This window comes from Acipenser ruthenus, chromosome 13 (assembly GCF_902713425.1).
Source record: "Acipenser ruthenus chromosome 13, fAciRut3.2 maternal haplotype, whole genome shotgun sequence".
Lineage (NCBI taxonomy): Eukaryota > Metazoa > Chordata > Actinopteri > Acipenseriformes > Acipenseridae > Acipenser > Acipenser ruthenus.
The window spans coordinates 23,265,722-23,286,609 of NC_081201.1; the positions used below are offsets into that span (position 1 = coordinate 23,265,722).

Sequence of the window (20,888 nt, forward strand, 5' to 3'; positions counted from 1 at the left end):
ATTAGCTGGCGGGTGTGTTTTGGGCTATCACAATGGCAGGGGCAAAAATAATGGGCGTTACTTAGGGTTAACTTAACATTAAACTAACTGTCAAACTAAATTAACACAGCACCCCTATACATGTTACAAAATGCAGCAGCAATACAAAAGACATGCATATTATTTAACAGAATGGTGAAGCAACTCACCAGAACGGGAAACGCCAAATTGCTCTGCGACTTGTGTGATACAGGTTTTTTTTGAAGAGCTTGAACAATTTCCAACGTGTTGTAAAGAGAAACAGCGGCGCATTTTTCTGTTTGTTTACATGCCATTTTGTAGCAATGAGAAAATCAGAATACAAAACAATGAAATGATAACGGCGGTTCTGGAAAGATTTAACAAACCAATCAGTGTCCCTCAAGACACTCTTGTGATGACAAGTCGCTTTTTTGCAAAATAGTACTGTATCCATTGTGAACGAATCGCTATCGGTGCCAAGAAGGTGTTCTTTTTTTAATGAGGACCCTAACTTTCAAAATCGTTTTGAAAATTGATACTAAACTGTTTTGAAAGTTTAGCACCACAGCCCCTACTGGTGCTAAATTATCAAACTTCCCTAATCAGCCCCCCCCCCGCCCCTCTAATTAGTTTTTAATGCTATGTGGAGGAATGTGGGTGGATCATGCAAGCAATCCAAACCCAATGAGAAACTATCATCCTCTGTTTGCTAAGGAATACAAAAAATAACACTGGCACCAAAACTGAATGTTGCTGCTGCTACATGAGGTACCTTGGTGCTAGAATCTAGCACCATTGCACCAAACATGCACACCTTTAATAAAACACCAAAATGACAAAACTCTTGAAATGTTATCATATGCAGCTGTAAACCAAAAAAAGACCACAAAGGATGTTTTAGTATTGGGATTTGCATAGCTAACACCCAGCAACAGTACTGACCTTGTGCCCAACATTACTGTAAAACCTATTGAAAGAAAGAAATACAAAAAACAGCCTTTTGTCAATCTCTGGAAATCATTTTTAAAACTAAAAGGATATCATGTGTTCGTTTTCCATGTGACGCAGCAGTCTCTCCAGGGGTGCGTAGCGGAGCAGCACTGGAACACATCCAAGCATGATTAGCTTATGCTTCGCTCTTGTGATCGCCACATTGAGACGACGCCAGTCTTTCAGAAGTTCTCCAAGCTGTATAAATAATAAGATAAACTTCAGAACCTCAAAGTTACAAAACACATACCGAATGGAGGGTGTTTATCATAGCTTGTAAATATCAAAATACCTTTTTTTATGTATAATTTTCCATGACTTCATGCATGGCAAGCAATGTAGCAAAAATTAAGGTAAAGTGAACTGGAAAAACCAAGAAGGAGAAAAGACTAAATACAGACTGCACATAAAAGGATTGGGCTGTTGGACAAAGCTGCCTTGTGCCTAGTGGTGAACTGAAAAGGAAACAAGGATGACACTGTGCAACAGACACAAATGAAAGCCAACAAAACATACAGAGAATGACACTTACATTTAGCATTTTTTAAAACACAGTTATTTATGACTGAAGTGCTGGTCAAAACTTACATTCCCATCATTGCTCCTCACAAAAGACACAATGATGACGCTCTTGTCTCTGCCCTGGTACTTGTCAACAGTGTTCACCTCCACTGCACTGAACCCAGGGCCTGCCAGCCAGGCAGAGATCGCCCGCACCTGCTGCCTGTACGGAGCGATTACCCCAATATTGGACGCTTTGCATCCAGCCTGAGAAAAAAATCAAGACCCAGGTTTATAGTACTGACAGTAACAAACTCACAACAAGCAGACAAACATTTTGTCTGGAGCCTAATGCTGTACACAAGGTACAACTAGATTAAAGTCTTAGAGTTTCAGTACTGTCTGGTGCTCGATTTGTGAACTCTCACCCTTTGCTCTTTGAACACATTACTTTAAAACGACTTTTTTTTGTTAATAGATTGCAACCACAACTGCACTTCCGTCCACCTGAAATTTTGCAATCATGCGACGTGCGATTAGTCCAGCTTGAGGTTGACTGTATCTCTTCTATTCAACTAGTTGACTATTCTGCGAATGAAATATGAATGTAAAATGTAAATCCATTTAAGGTTATTCAATATTGACACCATTGTATTACTATTGACACTTTAAAATGGTGTTCCTGTATGAGTATGTGTTGCAAACAGGAACCTTGCAGGCATTCCTGCAAAATGTTACTACCATCACAAAAGGAAAAAGACGCAATTGCAATTGTTTCAAGATCACTGTACCATTACATACCTTTAGCAGCATGGTTACTATGCAGCGCACCAATGCCGCCTCTGTAACATTACTTATTCCACCTTGTTCTGCTGTCTCTGGAGCGGGAACCTACAATAGCATGTATGATGAAAATAAATAAATACAAGTTCACAAACTTCTACATAAAACTCAATCTATACAGGCTAGAACAAAGAATTATTGTGGGGGGGGGGGGGGGGGGGGGGGGCATGACTGAAGTCTATTCCAAGCACAGTACAGAAACCAGGACCAGAAGAGACAGCTGGAAATGAAGAGGAGGCAGACCTAGGGCAGAGGAAGGAGATGCTTCTTCACACAGAGAGTGGTGAGGGTGTTGGGTTACCTAGCCATGTAGTTGAGGCAGAATCACTGGGAACCTTTAAGACTTGACAACGTTCTTAGATCCATCAGCTGCTAGAACCCGGACGAGCTTAGATGGGCCAGGTGGTCTCCTCTCGTTCTTAATTTTTATTTTTTTAATGAAAGAATACACCCCAAGTATCCCCCCACCCCACCAAATAGTAGAAAATGTGTTTAAAAAATAGTGTATAAATACTTCTGGGAGCATGTATCCTGCACGGTGCGTCTTCCCTGAAATGGTTTTCAACATATCTTCATTTTAAAGAATAGAACAATGCACCCTTTTACAAATATTGGGTGAATTTAAGCATGTTATAAAATGGGTTACCTGTATACTATATTTATTTAAACATAATTTAATATAGTAAACACTTGAAGATAGTACTATCGAAGAGATGCCCTCTGCAGGCGAGCATATTACTTTATCGCAGTATCTCATTTAATTAAACATTTTGCTGAAATCTTATGTTTTTAGGATCAAGGACTCCGTATATACGTGTATCAAATTAAGGGCCAACAATTAATTGACAGTTTTGCTATGCAGTGGTGTGTTCAGGGGGTCATTTTTCTATTTTCCACTTGCTGTAATGATAAAATGATGCTCTAGACTCTTGACCGGAGGGTTGTGGGTTCAATCCCCAGTGGGGGACACTGCTGTTGTACCCTTGAGCAAGGTACTTTACCTAGATTGCTCCAGTAAAAACCCAACTGTATAAATGGGGAATTGTATGTAAAAATAATGTGATATCTGTATAATGTGAAATAATGTATAATGTGATATCTTGTAACAATTGTAAGTCGCCCTGGATAAGGGCGTCTGCTAAGAAATAAATAATAATAATAATAATAATTACAACTGTTTTACTATGAATGTTACAGAACACCCTACCATGTTTACAGGAAACGCTTTACATTACCTTTGCTGTGTCCCATTGACTGTAGCGTTAGATTTTTAAATGGCGAATTTACATTTGATCTTCGAGAAACTTGATCAAGATAAATCAGAATACAGTTCTGTACCAAGCGTGAAGACACTGTCAAAACGTGTGGTCTGTACTATTTGAATGGCCTTAGGTGACAGTGAAACAGTTAATTTGCACACCCATAATGGAACTTCATACAATACAGCTGTGTACCACATATGAAGACAACATCTCAAAAAGGGTCTGTCTCCACCATGTGAAAATCTAAAATCACAAATGTATCTTGCATCTACTAAAGTGCTGCATCGTACTCTGCTCAGCTGCTTTCCTGGGTCTGTTAATGTTTATTAGTCACCGAGTGACAGAAGGTTCACTGTGCACTCTTACCTCTACTGTATTCAGGAAGCAGACAGGGTGGTTTGGCTCCAATGTTTCTTTTAACCAGGAACTTTCAGCACAGCCTGCCGTTAACTCCAGCTGCAGAGAGCTTCTCCCAGGCAGCTGGACCACACCGGAGGCTGTTCTCTCGGAGCCACACTCCAGCCTGCCTTCATACACCAGCTTATTACTCAGAGACATTATTTTGCTGAAAGAGAGTGGGGGGGGGGGGGGGGAGGGGGGGGGGAAACCCATAAGGCTTATGGGAAAGTACTGAACACATTATGAACAATATTAGTTTCCATCCAGATGGCTGTCCTTTACAGAGAGCATTAAACTGCACATATGTGCAAAATAAGAAATGTGCAAATCATATTAATTTAGTTTATTATTTAAACATGGTTTTGCCCCCAACAGTCTGTGGGTGACTCTCATCCTCTCTTCCATTCCACAGAGTCCTGTGCCTCTTACAGACAGAGATTGACACCCGTGTTGAATTGTGATGTGTACCAAATGTTAGCTATGGTTAAATTGAGAATAACAAACTTTTCACAATTGACCTGAACTGGGTTATCACCCACTAGTTAGCAGTCCATGTAAACATAGTAACTGACATTATTAACAACTGTCCAACATAAAATCCAATACACTTTAAATAGCAAGAGGTGCCAGTTACTGTATGTCAGCAAGAATTTGCCCTTGGAGCTGCTAAACTCACCCTTGCCCTGCACCCAGACCTGTTAAAACCTTAAGAGGTCTTACTAAATGCAGGTCTGTGATCTAAGCAAATCAGGCTCATGCAAAACATGCTGCAGGCAACAGGCTTGGGCAAGACTTATTACTGGTTGGGTAACTCCTGTAAGGCAAGTGTATTTCTGGAAACTGGCTTAGAAGGGGCATTTTCTGCCTAGTTCACATTCCATTCATTTCATAGTCTTATGCATATACAATAAATAAGAGCACCTGTTCATTCTGTACTGCACGTTCAGGTGGACTACCGCATCACTGTTGCGCTCCAGACGTTTAAACAAACTTTCATCCATGCCAAGAGCCCTGGTATCAGAAGCAAAACGGAAGTTAATAGTGAAAAAGCCATAAGGGAGAAGCTCTCCATTACAGTGGTGTTCCTGTTTTACAATACATTAAGGGTTACAGAACACCCTGAAACATTTACAAAAAATGCATTGTTAACTTTGTGTCCTGTGCTGTCTGCAGGTTTTCTGGTTTTCCGTTCCCATGATACACCACTGATTTCAGAGCACCAGCATTGTTACAGCATGAACTGGACACACAATGTTTAGAAGAAAAATATATTTCTTGTAGGAAGATAAAACATGAATTCCCTAGTTTATTTACCCAGGATGTGTGAATACAAAATATCCAAACTACCGGGAATATGCTGAAAAGAGATCTGGAAAATGTCAGTACAAGATAAAGTATTTTTTTCAAAACACTGCAGGGGTTTCTGTAAGACTAATATGGAGATTACAGGTGAACAATATTTGTGTATATAAAAACAACTTTGAATACATATTGAATAAATAAGTTTACACAGTACACATCTGACTGTATGAACACTACAACTGACCTCTATATCTGACATCTGACAGATGTCCAAGTTTGAAAGATGCACATGTTTTAGTAAGCATGTATTTGTTAAAACACAGGACTACACTTTGTTAAATAAATCTGTTTTCAACCCATGCTGTAGTTAGTGTTACACTTGGAGGGTGATATTGTCCCTACACCTTCAATGGCTTTTTTCCTGTCAAAAACAAAAAACACCATCACTAACAACCAGCTGCTTCCTGTTGGCTTTCAGCCAATAACAGGCTTCTTCCCAGAAGACACTGCTGAGGTAAAATGACACAGGAAGTGCAAGTGTAATAGATATCCTGTGATAGAAAATGAGAACTTTCTTTTTTCAAAAGTACTACCTGATACCACATTTTAAATTGAGAACACAGGTTTGTTATAACATGCGTTTTTCAAACTTGCACATTCAAGGCCTATATATTTTGCTAGCTACGATTACTTCCACACTGAAGTAGATACCTGGTCATTGCTCAGGTATACAGAATAAAAACAGTTAATTGTGTTTCCATTCCAGGCAATGGTCTCTGTGCCTCACCTGGCTTCTGTGTTTTGGACGATCGGTGGCAGCTGCTGATGGTCCCCAACTAGCACAAAGCGGTCAGCAAAGAAGAGGGGGCCCAGGCAGATGAGCTGGCTGATCTGAGAGGCTTCGTCCACGATGCAGAAGTCGAAGCGTCTCCGGCTGAAGATGGGGTGCTTCACACCCATACAGGTGGTTGCCACCACAAGCTGCAAAGCACAGGAAACAGATACGTATGACCTCCATAAGGAGTCTAAGACATTCCTAACCTTACAATGCAATTGTGTCTAGTCTGCTTGAAATGTGGCAAAATATACCATGTTCATATAAAATAAGTTATACATGCAGAACACACATTCTACTGTACAGAAGTGTTTCTATATTTAAAAGGGCATGGTAATTTGATGTTATTAAAACTAAAAAAATCTGTAATACTGTATGAACGACACTTTCATAGCCAATTATATATTTGAAAATTCCTATAAATTAAAAGGATATATGAACATGTTCATCTAGGCTCTAATTTTCATCCCCACCAAAGAGAAAAAAAAAATATATAGCAGCTTTAACTATTCTTTAAAATAAAATAGTCCTAATGGTTTGTGGGATCCATATTCCCCAACCCTCCTTGGAAACAGTTGGTAACCAGGTGTACCCAACAAGGTTTGCCAGTAACATGTCCTTCCAAGGATTTATTCTACCACTTGTCAGTACAGCATGTAGAACAACCCCCAAATTCCCCTCAGGCAGCCTGTAACACATGGCTTGTGAGTTCACTTAAAAAGACTAAGCAGGTGTTCTGTCCTCTCCTGGTGCTACCAGTTAGTATAGTAATCTCTATGTAACCAGCAGCCTTCAGTAACCTTCGCAACCACAGAATATCTAAATCAGGTTTCATCTTAATTGTAGTGGTTCACAAGATGCAGATAACAATGAGACAATGCGTGTAGAGGTGTCTGCTATATTCCTATTGCCAGACATGACAAAAGTGCAACATTTTTTTTTCAGGACGTTCATAACTGCCTGTCTTTGCATCAAAGTGACATACTGTAGAGCCAAGCGAGGTTGTTCACACGCACAGCCTCAGACTCACCTCGCTGTTATACACCTCTTCCAGCTGCGGCAGGGTTTGAACAGATCTCCGTCGGCATATCTCCTCATCCGTGAAGCTCCGGATGTCAGGGTGGACCTTCTGAAGTCGCCCCAGACGCAGAAAACCAATTTGAAACTTGCACAGCTTGAGAAGAATGTTGTCAACAGCTGAGTGAGTGTAGCTGGTAACGAGCACACTGAAACCACAGGCATGGAGGATTCTCACCTGAGAAAATAAAGATCCATTCAAGACACTGCTTTCAAGATTCATTCAACAAGGCATTGCTTCACAGAGGCCATTTAACAATTGTCTGATTTTACCGTATTACAAGTCAAAGTAATCCATCAGGATTCGGATGTTGACATGTTGATTGCGACACATACTGTATCAGGTTTAAGTACGTTCTCTCTAATAGCTGCCTTTTGTATTCTTCAATAATAATGCTCTCCTGGTATTCTCTTACCAAAGTACATATGGTGGTTGTTTTCCCTGTCCCAGGCATTCCCACTATAAGAGTATAATCTTTGGAAAGCAGCACTCGTTTCATAGCCTGCTTCTGCGGTTTATTCAGTCCTAGAAGACACAATAGAAACATTTCTAAAAGAACAGCAAAGCTTCTATAAAGCAAAACCTGCAATTCTACAGACATCACGGGCATAATTACTAACACTGGTTAAAACAGAAGACATCCTAACCGGCAGCTTGTATGATATTGCAGAGGATGCCGATCATATGGGACACTGTATTATTATTATTTCTTAGTAGACACCCTTATCCAGGGCGACTTACAAGTGTTACAAGATAGCACATTATTTTTACATACAATTACATTATTTTTTTACACATTATTTTTACATACAATTACCCATTTATACAGTTGGGTTTTAACTAGAGCAATCTAGGTAAAGTACCTTGCTCAAGGGTACAGCAGCAATGTCCCCCACCTGGGATTGAACCCACAACCCTCCGGTCAAGAGTCCAAAGCCCTAACCACTACTCCACACTGCTGCCCCTGTACATAGGAAGACAGAAGTGCTGGTGGTGGAAATGGCGTACCCTTTAAGATGTTGGCCACAGTGTCCTTGGCTTCGCGAGGCAATACGTTGCTCAGATGCTGAATGAACTGAGGGGGGCGGAATTCTACAATCAGCTCTCTAAGCTTCCCACTGAAAACAAGGAAACAACAATTAATATTGGAAGATATACAAGTTGGACATCACTTTACATTAAGTTTCTGAAATTACTGTGCATGTGTACTTACAATCACAATGCTATTATGCAGTTACAATGTACTTAATGTGTAAATAGTTTTACACTACATATCCCTAACTTTTCTGATATAACTGAGTACTTGCATATATTGAGCAAAACATTAAGTACTATTTACACATCAAGTACATTGTAAACTATGCAGAATAACACTGTGATTGTGTGCAAGTGCACATGTATTTACTAAGTAACTACTATGTAAATACACAGTAATTAGGAGAGACTCAATGTAAAGTGCGACAAAAAAATGGTACCAGGGCCCTGTTTATAAAGCTTTATCTGAGGATTGTTCAGTTATTGAAGGCCCTTGGAGTATTTGACACATTCTTACTGAATTAGGATCACAACTTGAATACGTTCTGAAAGGATGGTATACTTGAACCCTGCACCCTTGTGTGGACCTCCAAAGGAGATGGAAGTAAGGTAATAAAACACCTGATACATTTCTTTTTTAGTGCTTCCAAATATGCATTTTTACTGCACTGCCACAACACCCACTTCACTGAGCCCATGATAGTTACTTCCCCTGTACTTTCTGATCTTGAACAATGATCCATCTACTTTAAAAAAACACAGATTTTAACCAATAAGAACAAGGTCCAAAGAAGACCGCCCAATATAAAAAAAGAGGCTTTTAAATTCCGGTTCTCCCTTAATATATAAAAGCACCCGCCTGGACGAGGAGTTCTCCATGAGCTTGGATAGGTTTCCCAGGTGTGTGTCCATGCCTCCAATCCCCTCATCCTGGTCCAGTCTGAACACCATGTCCAAGGGGTGCTTCGAAAGGTTTCTGAAAAAAAATAAATGTTCAACTTCGTGGCTTGGAACTTGGTTTCAGAAGACTAGGTTTCATGCCACTGCATGGCACACACCAGGGGAGACTTGGGGTTTGATAAAACAAAGTTGCCTCAGACAAGGTCTCCCAGTCTCTTGGAACCAGGTTTAAGCTTGCTGCAATGTCTTTTCAGCCCCATAGGAAAAAGACCAGAAAGGCTTTGGAGAATGTGATATTTGACAATTCCAACAAGTAAAAGGCTTTAATTTCCAGAAAGCCTGATGTGTAGAAATCATACCGGTCCAGTGTGCAGCTTATCCGGACGCGGCTCACATCAGTGATGTACCCAGCAGACAAGGCAATCAGCTTCTTCTGCTGGTCGCTCACCACGACTCGATCACCCACCGCCAGAGAGCTCTCCGAAATCACGCCGCTTCTGCTCTGAAAATGATGCAGGTACTGGGTGTCTGAAACCGCTTGGACATGGCCTGTCCGGACAACATCTCCAACACACCCACCGCTCTTCTCTCTACAAAGAGAACGCAAACAGGGGTCATAACCCCACCTGAGAGAATTGTTTACACACTCTAGGGCAGGGGAGAAAAGGTTAGCAAAATTTGAAGACATGATTTCAATCCAGAATAAATGAAAATATTAAGAATCTATTTAGACTAGAACAATGAAGAAATAAGGGAGGGGGTCTTTAAAATCTTAAATGGAGTTGGCAAAATTAAGCCTAACCAATACTTCAAGCACAGTATAGAAACCAGGACCAGAGGACACTTAAATAAGCGGAGATACTTAGGACAGAGGGTAAGAGACTCTTCAGAGTGGTGAGGGTATGGAATGGTCCATCTAGTCATGTTGTGGAGGCAAAATCACTTGGATTTTAGCTACTAGCCTCAGCTTAGATGCACTAAATGGCCTCCTCTCGTTTGTAAATTCTCTTATGTTGTTACATATTTGTGTCTGTTGTATTAGTAGGAGTTGTGAGGGTATGGAATGGGTTACCTGGTCATGTTGGATCCTTTAAGACCCAACTTGACAAAGTTTTGAGATCAGTCAGCTGCGAGGAACCTGACAAGCCCAGATGGGCTGAATGGCCTCCCTCATTCGAAAGTTTTCTTATGTTCTCATGTAGCATATACAGCCAGAAGGACAGGCAGCTTCCTCCATATATGCCCAGATTCCGATACTTTCAATAACTTGGCAAAGAATGTTATTACCACAACTCCAGTGTGACATATTACACATACATGTAAAAGCAAACAGACAGACATCTCCTATATTCCTTTATTTAGCAAAGAATGTCCTGCAGAGCTACATCACATGCATTAGTTTGTGGAGCCTCTCCAGTATTCTGCATTGGGTCGCTTACCACAACACCAACTAGGACAGCTGTTATATCGAATAAATAAAATGAAGGCTTACCTCTCCTCAGCTGAAAGCAGCCATATATTCTTGCGGCCCCCTTTGCGCTCCATGGTCCGGCTCTCCAGCGCACACAGCAGGTACCAGTGGCTGAAGTACTGGAAGTGCATCTCCTTGAGGTGTTGACTCTCCTGATTCAGAAGAGACTGCATGTCTTCAGGGGGAAGCTGCCCTCTCTCTCTTTCTACAGCACTGAAAACAAACACACACACACTGTTATTACAGCTTTGAGGTGGAAAGGTTAGTGTCCCATATGCTTTTTAAAACATACTGGAATTAGGAATATTTCTAATGGATGCCCATGTTAAAATATAAGCAGACAGGAGTTCTGTCAAATGGTATTGGTATAAAAAATAAACAGCATCATATTTTGGCTTCCCAACACAACCCAAACTCTTGGACAGCTGTCATTAACTGGCATGTCTTTCTGGGGGAGAGCAGAGAGGGGGTAGTAGACTCACAGTAGATAAGTCCAACACCTATCTTTCTGTTTAATTCATTCCTGTTCTTTTGTGTTCTCTAAAGGCATTGTATCTTTGGTAATACTTGTTCAACTTGTCATGCCAATAGAGTATTCTAACTTTGAAAATGTCAAGGTTTAAAAAAAAGGGAAAGATTTTTGGAAAAAATATTTTATATACTGCAAGAGGCGATTCATAATTTGCACAACAGTCTGATCATCATGAAAACGGGAGGGTATGTGGAGGATGAAATGCAATACCACAGGGTTGTTCCGGTAAGTAGAACTGAAAACAATGCAAAACAACAATGTTGCATGAATTATAAATGGCACTGTATAGCATGGAAACACTCAAGCACAGTTAAACTGGAACTTAACCAAAAAACGTAACATTGTCTTTCTGCGTACAGTCTTTTGAAAGTTCTGGATAAACTGGAGGTTAATTCCTGACCTGCTGTAAAGTGCGCAGTTTCGCATCTGAGAGCAGAATTTGCAGCCGTTTCTGTCGTTTATAACAGGAGGCAGCGGTGCTAGGTGTGGCGCCTGCTTCTCGTCGTGCTCTAAAGTGTTGGTAAGGTAGTAGGCCATTGTATTCCTTAACTTCAGCAGCTCTGTTGAAAAAACAAAACACACTTTGCAGTTATGTTTGCATAGACCGCTCATCAGCGTTCCCTCCAAGGCTAAAATGCGCACATTTTTCACAATAACCGACAACAGCCGTCTCACTCAGTTTACTAACTTTCGCAAGTTATTATCATAAATATCAACCTCAAAATGGCGACTCCATCGAGAAACATATAATTGAGAGCATTCTTGCAAAGCACCAACATAAGCATATTTGCATATGTCTTGCTGCTGATTCGCCGATTTCCCTCTGTAAAAATGCACGTCACGTTTGTGTAGTGCAAACATTCTCGAATGAAACATGAAGGATTTCCTACCTCTTCTATCCATGTGGTTGCCCGGGACAGGGTACATGTGGCCAGTCTTGAGATAGATGAGGAATCCAGCTTCAGGGTCTGTCCTGCGTTCTTGGCTCATGAGCGTGTATAAAATAACCTGCAGCAAGAGTTACAAACCAAAAGAAAATGGGGTTTAATGCAGTCAACACAGAGGAGGCACACTGTAACCAGGCACCCCTCTAAAAACAACGGACAAACCTTAAAGCATTAGCAAGTACCATCTAACTTGCTGGCTCCTTTTTCCTATTTTAATTCTTCCTTCACCTGTTCATTGCAAATGGTAGAACTGTACAAACCTTATGTCTAAAAAAAGAAAAAGAAACATCAGGACTGAGAAGGGTGATTGGTGTAATATGATATTATCGTCTAAAGTGTTCAATTACTTGAAATACAAACCAAGCCTCCCTCTCTTGACTGTGCTCCCTAAACCTGCATTTAAAGTTAAAAACCATTTACACCCGACTGTTCCTGTGCGTAGACCTACAGTAATCTGGATGCAAGCTGTGTACACCAAAAATAAACTAATGCTAGTATCTGGAGCAAGACCGTGCTTACTATCCCACCGAGTTCTTCAATCCCAAACTACCCAACACTGAGCTACAGTGTGACTATTTAACATGTATTATGTTATGTTTGCTTTGTGTTAGCTCTTAAGCTGGCATCACATGCTTTGAAACTACTGACTGACTGGAGGAAAACTAAAACAAACTGGATTCAAAAGGACATTGTACCGTCTGCGAATGGTACAGTACCTGGCTACGGTGTTCGATGGAGTCAAAAAGGATGTTAGAAAGGCCAAGAGAGGAGATAGAAATGAGAGTTGCCAATGGGGCTAAAACCAATTCAAAATTTTTTTTTCCAACATTATAAACAGCAAAAGAACATTCAAGGAGGAAGTAAAATGTTTAAGAGATAAACAGCAAAATCATAGATGGAGAAAAAATAGCAAATGTATTAAATGATTACTTTTCAGAAGAGGATATGGACAACATGCCTGACATAACATAACTTTAGAATAATGGAGGCAGAAGTGTTAAAGGGACTAGGAGCTCTTAAAATAAACAAATCCCCTGGGTCGGATGAGATCCTCCCAATAGTACTCAAAGAAATTAAAAGTTATTTACAAACCGCTAACCAAGATCACACAACAGTCTCTTCAGACAGGGGTTGTACCGACAGACTGGAAAATTGCAAACGTAATGACGATCCACAAAAAGGGAGACAAAACTGAACCAGGCAACTACAGACCAATAAGCCTGACTCATATTATATGTAAACTTATGGAAACTATAATAAGATCCAAAATGGAAAATTACCTATATGGTAACAGTATCCTGGGAGACAGTCAGCATGGTTTTAGAAAAGGGAGATCGTGTCTAACTAACCTGCTTGATTTTTTTGAGGATGAAACATTGACAATGGATAATTGCAAAGCATATGACATGGTTTATTTAGATTTCCAGAAAGCTTTTGACAAAGTCCCGCATAAAAGATTAATTCTCAAAATGAACGCAGTAGGGATTCAAGAACATACACGCACATGGATTAGGGAGTGGTTAACATCTAGTAAACAGAAGTGATTAGAGGAGAAACCTCAAAATGGAGCGAGGTAACCAGTGGAGTACCACAGGGATCAGTATTAGGTCTTCTGCTCTTCCTAATCTACATTAGTGACTAAAGCAAACTTGTTAAATTTGCAGAAGATACAAAAATAGGAGGAGTGGCAAACACCGTTGCAGCAGCAGCAAAGGTCATTCAAAATGATCGACAGCATTCAGAAGTGGGCAGACACATGGCAAATTACATGTAATAGAGTATTGCCTGCGTGCAGTACCTTACAAAAATGTGCATTATAAATATATGGCAGATACTGAAATTGAAGAAGGAATCTATGAAAAAGACCTAAAGAGTTTATGTTGACTCAGAAATGTCTTCATCTAGACAATGTGGGGAAGCTATAAAAAAGGCAGGTTAGTTAGACAAGATGACACCCTTGGATCTTTCAAGAAGCTGTTTGATGAGATTCTGGGAGCTACTAACAAACAAACGAGCAAGATGGGCTAAATTGCCTCCTCTCGTTTGTAAACTTTCTTATGTTTGATGTCTGGATGTGAATGGTACAGTACCTGGCTACGATGCTCAATGGAGTTTGATTCTTTGCCGGTTTTAAGCTCCAGGGGCATAACAAGCTGACGGTTTCTCGATCTGCTGTGGATTTTCACACCGGCTGTGAGGTCCATCTTCCCCTTCAAGCCGAACCGAGGGGACCAGATGTTCTCTTCGATATCCAGGAACTCTGTGACTGTGACAGTGCTGGCCGCATCCTGTTTGCTCAGATTTCCATCGCCTGGTCTGAAGGAAGAAGAATTAAAATCCATCAATGTGAGGCAAAAAGATTCCATTAATGTACATGGTGCTAACAAAATAATTCCTGTACATCTTACATAGCATGTCCTGCCATCATTTCGAAGGTCTCGCATTTTATGAAAAATGCACATTATGGTGGTAATGGTGAACTTGCAATATATTATTTGAAGCTGTTAGAGAAATGTGCATTTAAAAAAAAATGCTCAGAAAAAAAACACCTTCCGGAAAAATAATTCTACAATACATGCATTCATCAATTTTTTGGTTTGTACAAAACTAAGAAAAAATACCATTAAAAATGAAAACACACATTTAACAATTTGTGTATCTTTCCTATGGAAAAATGTGACGTTTGAAAAAGGCCAACAGCATGCTTGGAGTGCAGAGTATAGGGAGGCTGGGCTTCAGAATACTGAATTCAGTTCTGGTCTGCGGATTGCAAAAAGCACATTGAAGTTCAGAAGAGAAGCATCCAAAGAGCAACCAGACTAACCAGGGCTGAAAGACTGAGGGAACTGAACCTACATTTCCTCTGTTATTAACAGAGAGATCCTTACAGTTGAAGCTGCAGTTGTCTCTTGCCAGCCTCGGGGGATGTGTGAAAGTAATGCCTCGCCCAGCTTGAGAGCGAAGGCAAGTACTCCTCGATTTCCTGTCTCACATCCACTTGACTTAGCTTTAGGCTGTACCTGAATGAAAGACATTGTAAATGCACAATTAGGTTAAAACAGCAGTTCCAGAGATTAAAACATACTAGAATGTAAGAATATTATTGTACCCCATTCCGCAGTACAGAAACAAAGTGTCGCACGCATGCAGAAGACCTGCGTTTCCTAGGTGATTGTCACTTATGATATCTGGGTTGAAATAGTGAAGGATTGTGGGATACTGGAGGACTAAAGCCAATCCTGTGCTACTGTGCTTGCTAAAGCCTACTAAGAAAGTTGCTCTTTATCATTACTTTTACCCAACTGGAAAACTGATTGGCAGTGTAGTTTAATTAGAAAAGAAACCTTACAAAAAAGTGTACTGCAGCCAGTTCAGTTAAAAAAATAATAATAATAAAAATAATAATAAATTATTACTATTAGTAAATTTCCTGGACCAAATCATCATTTGACACAGCGGTATTTGTATACGCAAGTTTCACTTACATTTCTCCAAGGTACTTCGGTCCAAGAAGAGTTTTGGAAGTTAACTCCTGCAGCCTGTCCTCTGCAAACCCGTAGGAAACAGCTGCCTTCTGGAAGATTTCGTGAACAATGGTGCCAACTAGCATCTGCTTCGTGCCTTTGTCAAAGGCCTGAAAGAGGTCAGTATTTCAGAGCACCATAGATTACTGCTGTGCTAAATTGCATAACATTATGAAGTGGTTATAATATATAGTATACTGGAGGCAACAGTAAGTAGGGAGTTGTATGTTGCTTTAAAGACTACTAATTTTTCATTTACCAGAGTTCAAATAGACCAGAACTTTTGGGAAAAATAACAATTACCAGGGAGTTCTTACATACAAACAAAAAATTACTACAGAAAAAAGCTTAGTTGACTAAAAAGTTGACAATAGTAGAAACTACACTAAGACGCTGCCTCTTGTAGCTTTCTGCACTGGAAATGTGTTGCATGTTTAAAACCATCACTATGCTGCTTTTTAACTGCACAGAGTGTAATCTTTTTAAAGTTTAAATGAGACACTTAATCAGTATGAGGAACTCAATGCACCATAAATACACTATAATTGGACTGAATGGAGGAAAAGCCTGCTATCGAGTTCTTCACTTTTCAATTATACGGCAAGCAGTGAAGCTGCAAAATACACTGGCTTCAACTGCTACTGAATGGGGGTCAAATCATTCACTTTTGCAAAAACCATCAAAAGACTGGGCCCTAACGCATATTCGCACCTTGAACCGTTCGCTCAGCACCGCTCGTCTCATGCAGCGTATGCTGTTAGCAATGCTGGTTCCAGAGATGAGCAGGTCTGGCGTTAAAACCAGGTACCCAGCATCCCTATGCAGCACCCAGGAATCCGAGCTGCACTCTCCCTCCAGGTGAATGATGTCACCTTGTTTCACTGGAGCCGACTCCCTTAATGAGGAAAGACACAAAGTTTAGTACCTGAACCTTTCAGATATAGCTGACTTAATGCTGCATGAATGCATCCTACATTGTAGGCTAAAATATGAGCGAGACTGTTTACTGCATTCTTCCACAGTTTAGCTCTCTGCGGACTGTTTGTAAGCATTCAGTGGCTACCTCGAACAAAGTTGAGTGTATTTCGTACACAGTCTTTGTGTTGAAAATACACTCACAGAAACATGAAAAGCTACGGAAAGGTGCAGTAAATAGACACACATTAATGACATTTTAGTGTTACAGTTTCTGTTATTCAGTGCTCTTTACCAGTCATCCTGGAGGATACAGAGCTCAGTGTGTTCTGCGCACTGGGAGGCTGTGATGCTCAAGTGTTTCTCAGGGTACCCCCTCAGGCCTGGCACCTCCTTCACAGACACAACCCAGTATCTGTTGTGCAGACCTCGACTCAGAACAGCATGATCAGGGACCCCTTTCTTCTTCCTGAAAGGGATCAATTAGAATGTGGTATCTGATCTGTCTATATCTATATGGAAGGGGTTGAGTGGGTTGTTACGGCTATCCTCATGAGTAAGGCTGCCACTTCAAAACGTGTAAATGCTTCTTGGTTCACTAGTAATAAACATTCAGAAAATCCATAAACTATCATTAAGCAGTTGACAAGTCTGTCTATCCCAGATATATTTGCAATATGTTGTTATCGCACACTGACTCAATGGCAGTCGGCTTCACTGATAGTTGCTTGCCAGCACCGGTATACAAGCTCCTGTTATGAAACTAGAGTCCACAATGCACTTTACTAGACTTCCCGCCTATACTCTGAGGATGACCCGTGGAGTGTAAATTGCCTTGCTGCATATCATGATGCAGTGTCAACATTTCAAAATATTTGGAAAAGGAGACAATATAAGAAAAAGGTAGGTGAAGTTTGTATTGATTTAAGGATTCTCCGATGGGGTGTTAGAGGGTAGGCTAGGGGAAGCTCCCCTTCGTGAAAGTTTAGACCGAATAAAGTGTGCAGCTACCAACTACAAAATGTTTGTCTTACTTTAGATCAGGCTTCTTCTCCTCAGGTTCTGGATCACTCTGCTCCATGACATCATCAAACCAGCACGCCTCCATATCCCCTGGTTCATCTTCAGCCAATTCCGAATCGGCGCTCCCCTTCAGACAAGGCTTTTCATCCAGCACATCGAGTGGAACAGCTGCTGCATTCCCGGCCTCCCAATCTGGGAATGCAAGGATCCTCCCAGCAACGCCATCTCTTTTATCCACTGACTTTGGGACTGTCGTGCAGCTGGAAGCTGGAAGGTGGTCTTGGGTTTTGCTTTCAGGTCGTTTGTCACAAAAGTCGAAGCGAATGCTGTCTTTCTGTTCAGCAATTTGAGTGAAAACTGTTTTCTCCTCATTGCTTGCACTGCAGCTGCCTGGACTGGTATTAGTGCGAGAAGAGTTTGTGTTCTTAATGAGGTTTTTGGAGAGCAAGTGGGACGAAATTTGCTTTAAAGGTGCATTTTCTTTACCCACGCGAGTTTTAGAAGGGGAACCATCAGTTTTTTCAGCTCTTAAAAACTCTGTATTCTGCAGATTAAGCCGACCGGTTTTGTTATTTGCTTTGGCAAGCACTGACCTATTCAAAGAGCTTTTCACTTCTGTTGGAGAATCACTTATTATCTTCAAACACTCACCCAGAAAGTTATCGGAGGATTCATTTGAAGGGTGACTGGTACCGAGAGCAGGTTTCTTAACGTGGGTTATTTTTAGTCTTTTGGTTTTCTGTACTTCTTCAGGGCTGCAGACAGTCCTTTTCTGAGACTTGAATTTATTGACGCTGTCCAGATTCAGCACTTTAGACAAGCGCAAGTGACTCTGAGCTGTACTGTTTGTAAACAGAGCGCCTCTACCCGAGAGATTCTTCTTCGATTTGAAGTCCCTGCAATGCTGGTTTCGTGATAGTGGGGATACACCCCCTTGCTTTTCAAAATTCGAGGGTTTGATTTGGCTGTCTGGCGTCTCAGGAACTGAAAACACATCGTCTGTTAAAACCGGCGATTGGGGGAGAGCTGTAATCATTTTGTCTTTATCGCTGCTACCCAGAACACTAAAAACCATCCTTTTTACATCCACGTTGCTTCCAAAGCTAACAGGGGCCACATTTTCAACTCCATCCCCTTTCGAAAAGGCCCCAGGTTTCTGCAATTAAAAAAACAAAACGGCTTCATGCATTACAAAAAAAAAAAGTCAAGCATTATTCTAGTGCATTAATACTCAATGGCCCAGATTTAACATAAGCGGTATGAAAGGCTAGATTATTTTTTTCTATATGAAAAACTAAATTCCTTCCTTCTAAAATCTCTATCACAATTCGCCTTCCGAGTACAGATTGTTGCTTTTCAATGACATGTGTTTGATCATGTGGTCCCTTGAAGTGAAACACTGGGATGCATGCATGTGTGGAATAACAAATATCTATTTAAAATGTAATCAAACTGGTTTTAAAGCCTTTATTATCCAACCACTCAAAGACCAGCAAGCCTACTGAATGAAAGGTGACCAAGATTCTGACACAATCACAACCTTGCATTAAATGGTTCAAATCAAATTTGCAACTTGATTAACAGGTCTCAAGTAACAATGAAATCTGCTCAGTAGCGCTCTGGCCTACGCAGGAGGAAGGAAACACCCAGTATGTTTGTCCATCTGTACATATACTAATTGTGAAATATGTATTGATAGACTGCAGGGATGGACTTTATTCCAGTTTGATCCACTCCTGGTTTTACTACCAGCTTGATTAGCCACAGTGTGTAGGTAACAAGCTCAGGTGTGTCTTATTAAACTCGTAAAACCAGGAATGATTCCAACCTATGCAATGGAAGTCCTATTTCCATCCCTGGACTGATACTGACAGAGAATACATCACCAGATTCTGATACCCAATAACTTGTGATAAGAATGTCCATGTACTGTAGTATATCGATATAAAATAAAAGACAGACGCTTGCTGCTGCTGGGATGACACTCGTGTATTGTTGTACTAATAAAATGCGCATTCTTTTCTAACAATGCTATCTGGCAACTACAAACTGGGACAGCCGCTTATCTGGACTGGAGTTACAACATTACATGTACCACAATTGGACATTCAGTTCTCTAGACATGTACAACACCATACATGTGGTAATATGTTTTTGTACACATCTACATTTCCCATGTGCAGCAGTGAAAGTACCTGTATGCAGTCAGCCATTATTTTGACTTGGTTATTTAATGAAATTCATTTCGGTTTGCAGTATTTCGAATTTCAAGAAGTGTGCACACGAACCCCAGCTGACCGGTAAATTAGAATTAGCTCAGATTAATGCCACTTGTTGGGGACTCCTGAGTGAAGGGGCAGGAATCAAGCGTGAACAGACAACCCTGGCTTCAATATTCAACATTGCAGTCACAATTTAATTCCTTGTGATTTTATTTTCAAACTGAAAAATAGTTGTATTGATTTAAAAAAAAAAAAAAAAAAGAATCTTACGCCAGTTTTAAACGAATAAAAAACAAAAAATGACATGAGTCAAACATTTACCATTTTTAATTAACAGTACCGTACATTTATTGATATAGAAGTAGTAATATTTGTCTTTACGTGTACGGTACTTTTACTTACATACAGTAATTATTTTATTTCGTTTAAATTTCTGACAAAACTTTGCTGAAATCACAGGGATGTATACAGCTGTGTAACACAACACAACGGATCGATCTTACCTTTCGGAAAAACGAGGCCATGTCTGTGTGGTTTTTGCCCAGGTCCGGCTAGAAAACAACAACAATTAGATGTCATAAGAAAAAAATAATAATTACAAACATGTTTTTCTTTTAATTTCTATATAAAACAAAATACATACCTTCTTTTTTTTCAGCTTGTTTTGTTTCAACATTTTAAACCGATCCCCGGTTGCTTATAAAGTTACCTTGGTTTCTAGATTTCTTAATCCTTACTAATTTAGTATATTACTGTTAACATTACCCAATCTGATTATCTATAAATTCGTAAATTAAAAAAAGAAAGTTACGTTCTGTGATCAAAATACAGCACAACACACAAGCTGACACAAATACTGTGACTTAATCTAAAAGGTTCCCGCCAGTAATACGTAACTGAAAAAAGACGAGAGCAGGACTTGAGAAACAAAGCTAACCAATAGAAAACCGGGTTGCACTGTAGAGTAGGCGGAACTTCCTCTGGAATGGGCTACAAGCCAGAGGAAGACGCTACAGGACTGTAAACTGAGTGAAGAAAAAAAAAAAAAAGATAGATGCTATTACCGGAACATTTTTGATACAGACAGTTGCCCGGGTTTTAGGCTTGAT

At 40.3% G+C, this 20,888-nt stretch overlaps 1 protein-coding gene across 1 annotated transcript; it reads right to left on the reverse strand.

Annotated features, from left to right (window-relative positions):
• Positions 1-1,014: 1,014 nt before the first annotated feature.
• On the reverse strand, positions 1,015-20,743 carry dna2 (DNA replication helicase/nuclease 2). The gene is made up of 22 exons (XM_034926048.2): positions 20,423-20,743; positions 20,283-20,330; positions 17,569-18,713; positions 16,830-17,003; positions 16,331-16,514; positions 15,581-15,729; positions 14,984-15,115; positions 14,186-14,411; positions 12,039-12,156; positions 11,549-11,708; positions 10,638-10,829; positions 9,505-9,735; positions 9,105-9,221; positions 8,219-8,328; positions 7,626-7,735; positions 7,163-7,387; positions 6,085-6,278; positions 4,917-5,006; positions 3,963-4,161; positions 2,293-2,382; positions 1,579-1,758; positions 1,015-1,188 (listed from the first exon to the last, which is right to left on the reverse strand). The coding sequence occupies exons 1-22, from the start codon at positions 20,453-20,455 to the stop codon at positions 1,030-1,032; spliced, it is 4,266 nt and encodes a 1,421-aa protein (XP_034781939.2). The 5' UTR covers positions 20,456-20,743; the 3' UTR covers positions 1,015-1,029.
• Between the last annotated feature and the right edge of the window lie 145 nt (positions 20,744-20,888).

Coding starts and splice junctions, on each gene's coding strand:
- dna2 (XM_034926048.2), bottom strand. CDS start 20,455: ATGTTGAAACAAAACAAGCTGAAAAAAAAGAAG. Junction 15,116..15,580: donor CCGAAGTACCTTGGAGAAAT/GTAAGTGAAACT, acceptor TCTTTCATTCAG/GTACAGCCTAAAGCTAAGTC. Junction 4,162..4,916: donor GTGCAGTACAGAATGAACAG/GTGCTCTTATTT, acceptor ACTCTCTTTCAG/CAAAATAATGTCTCTGAGTA.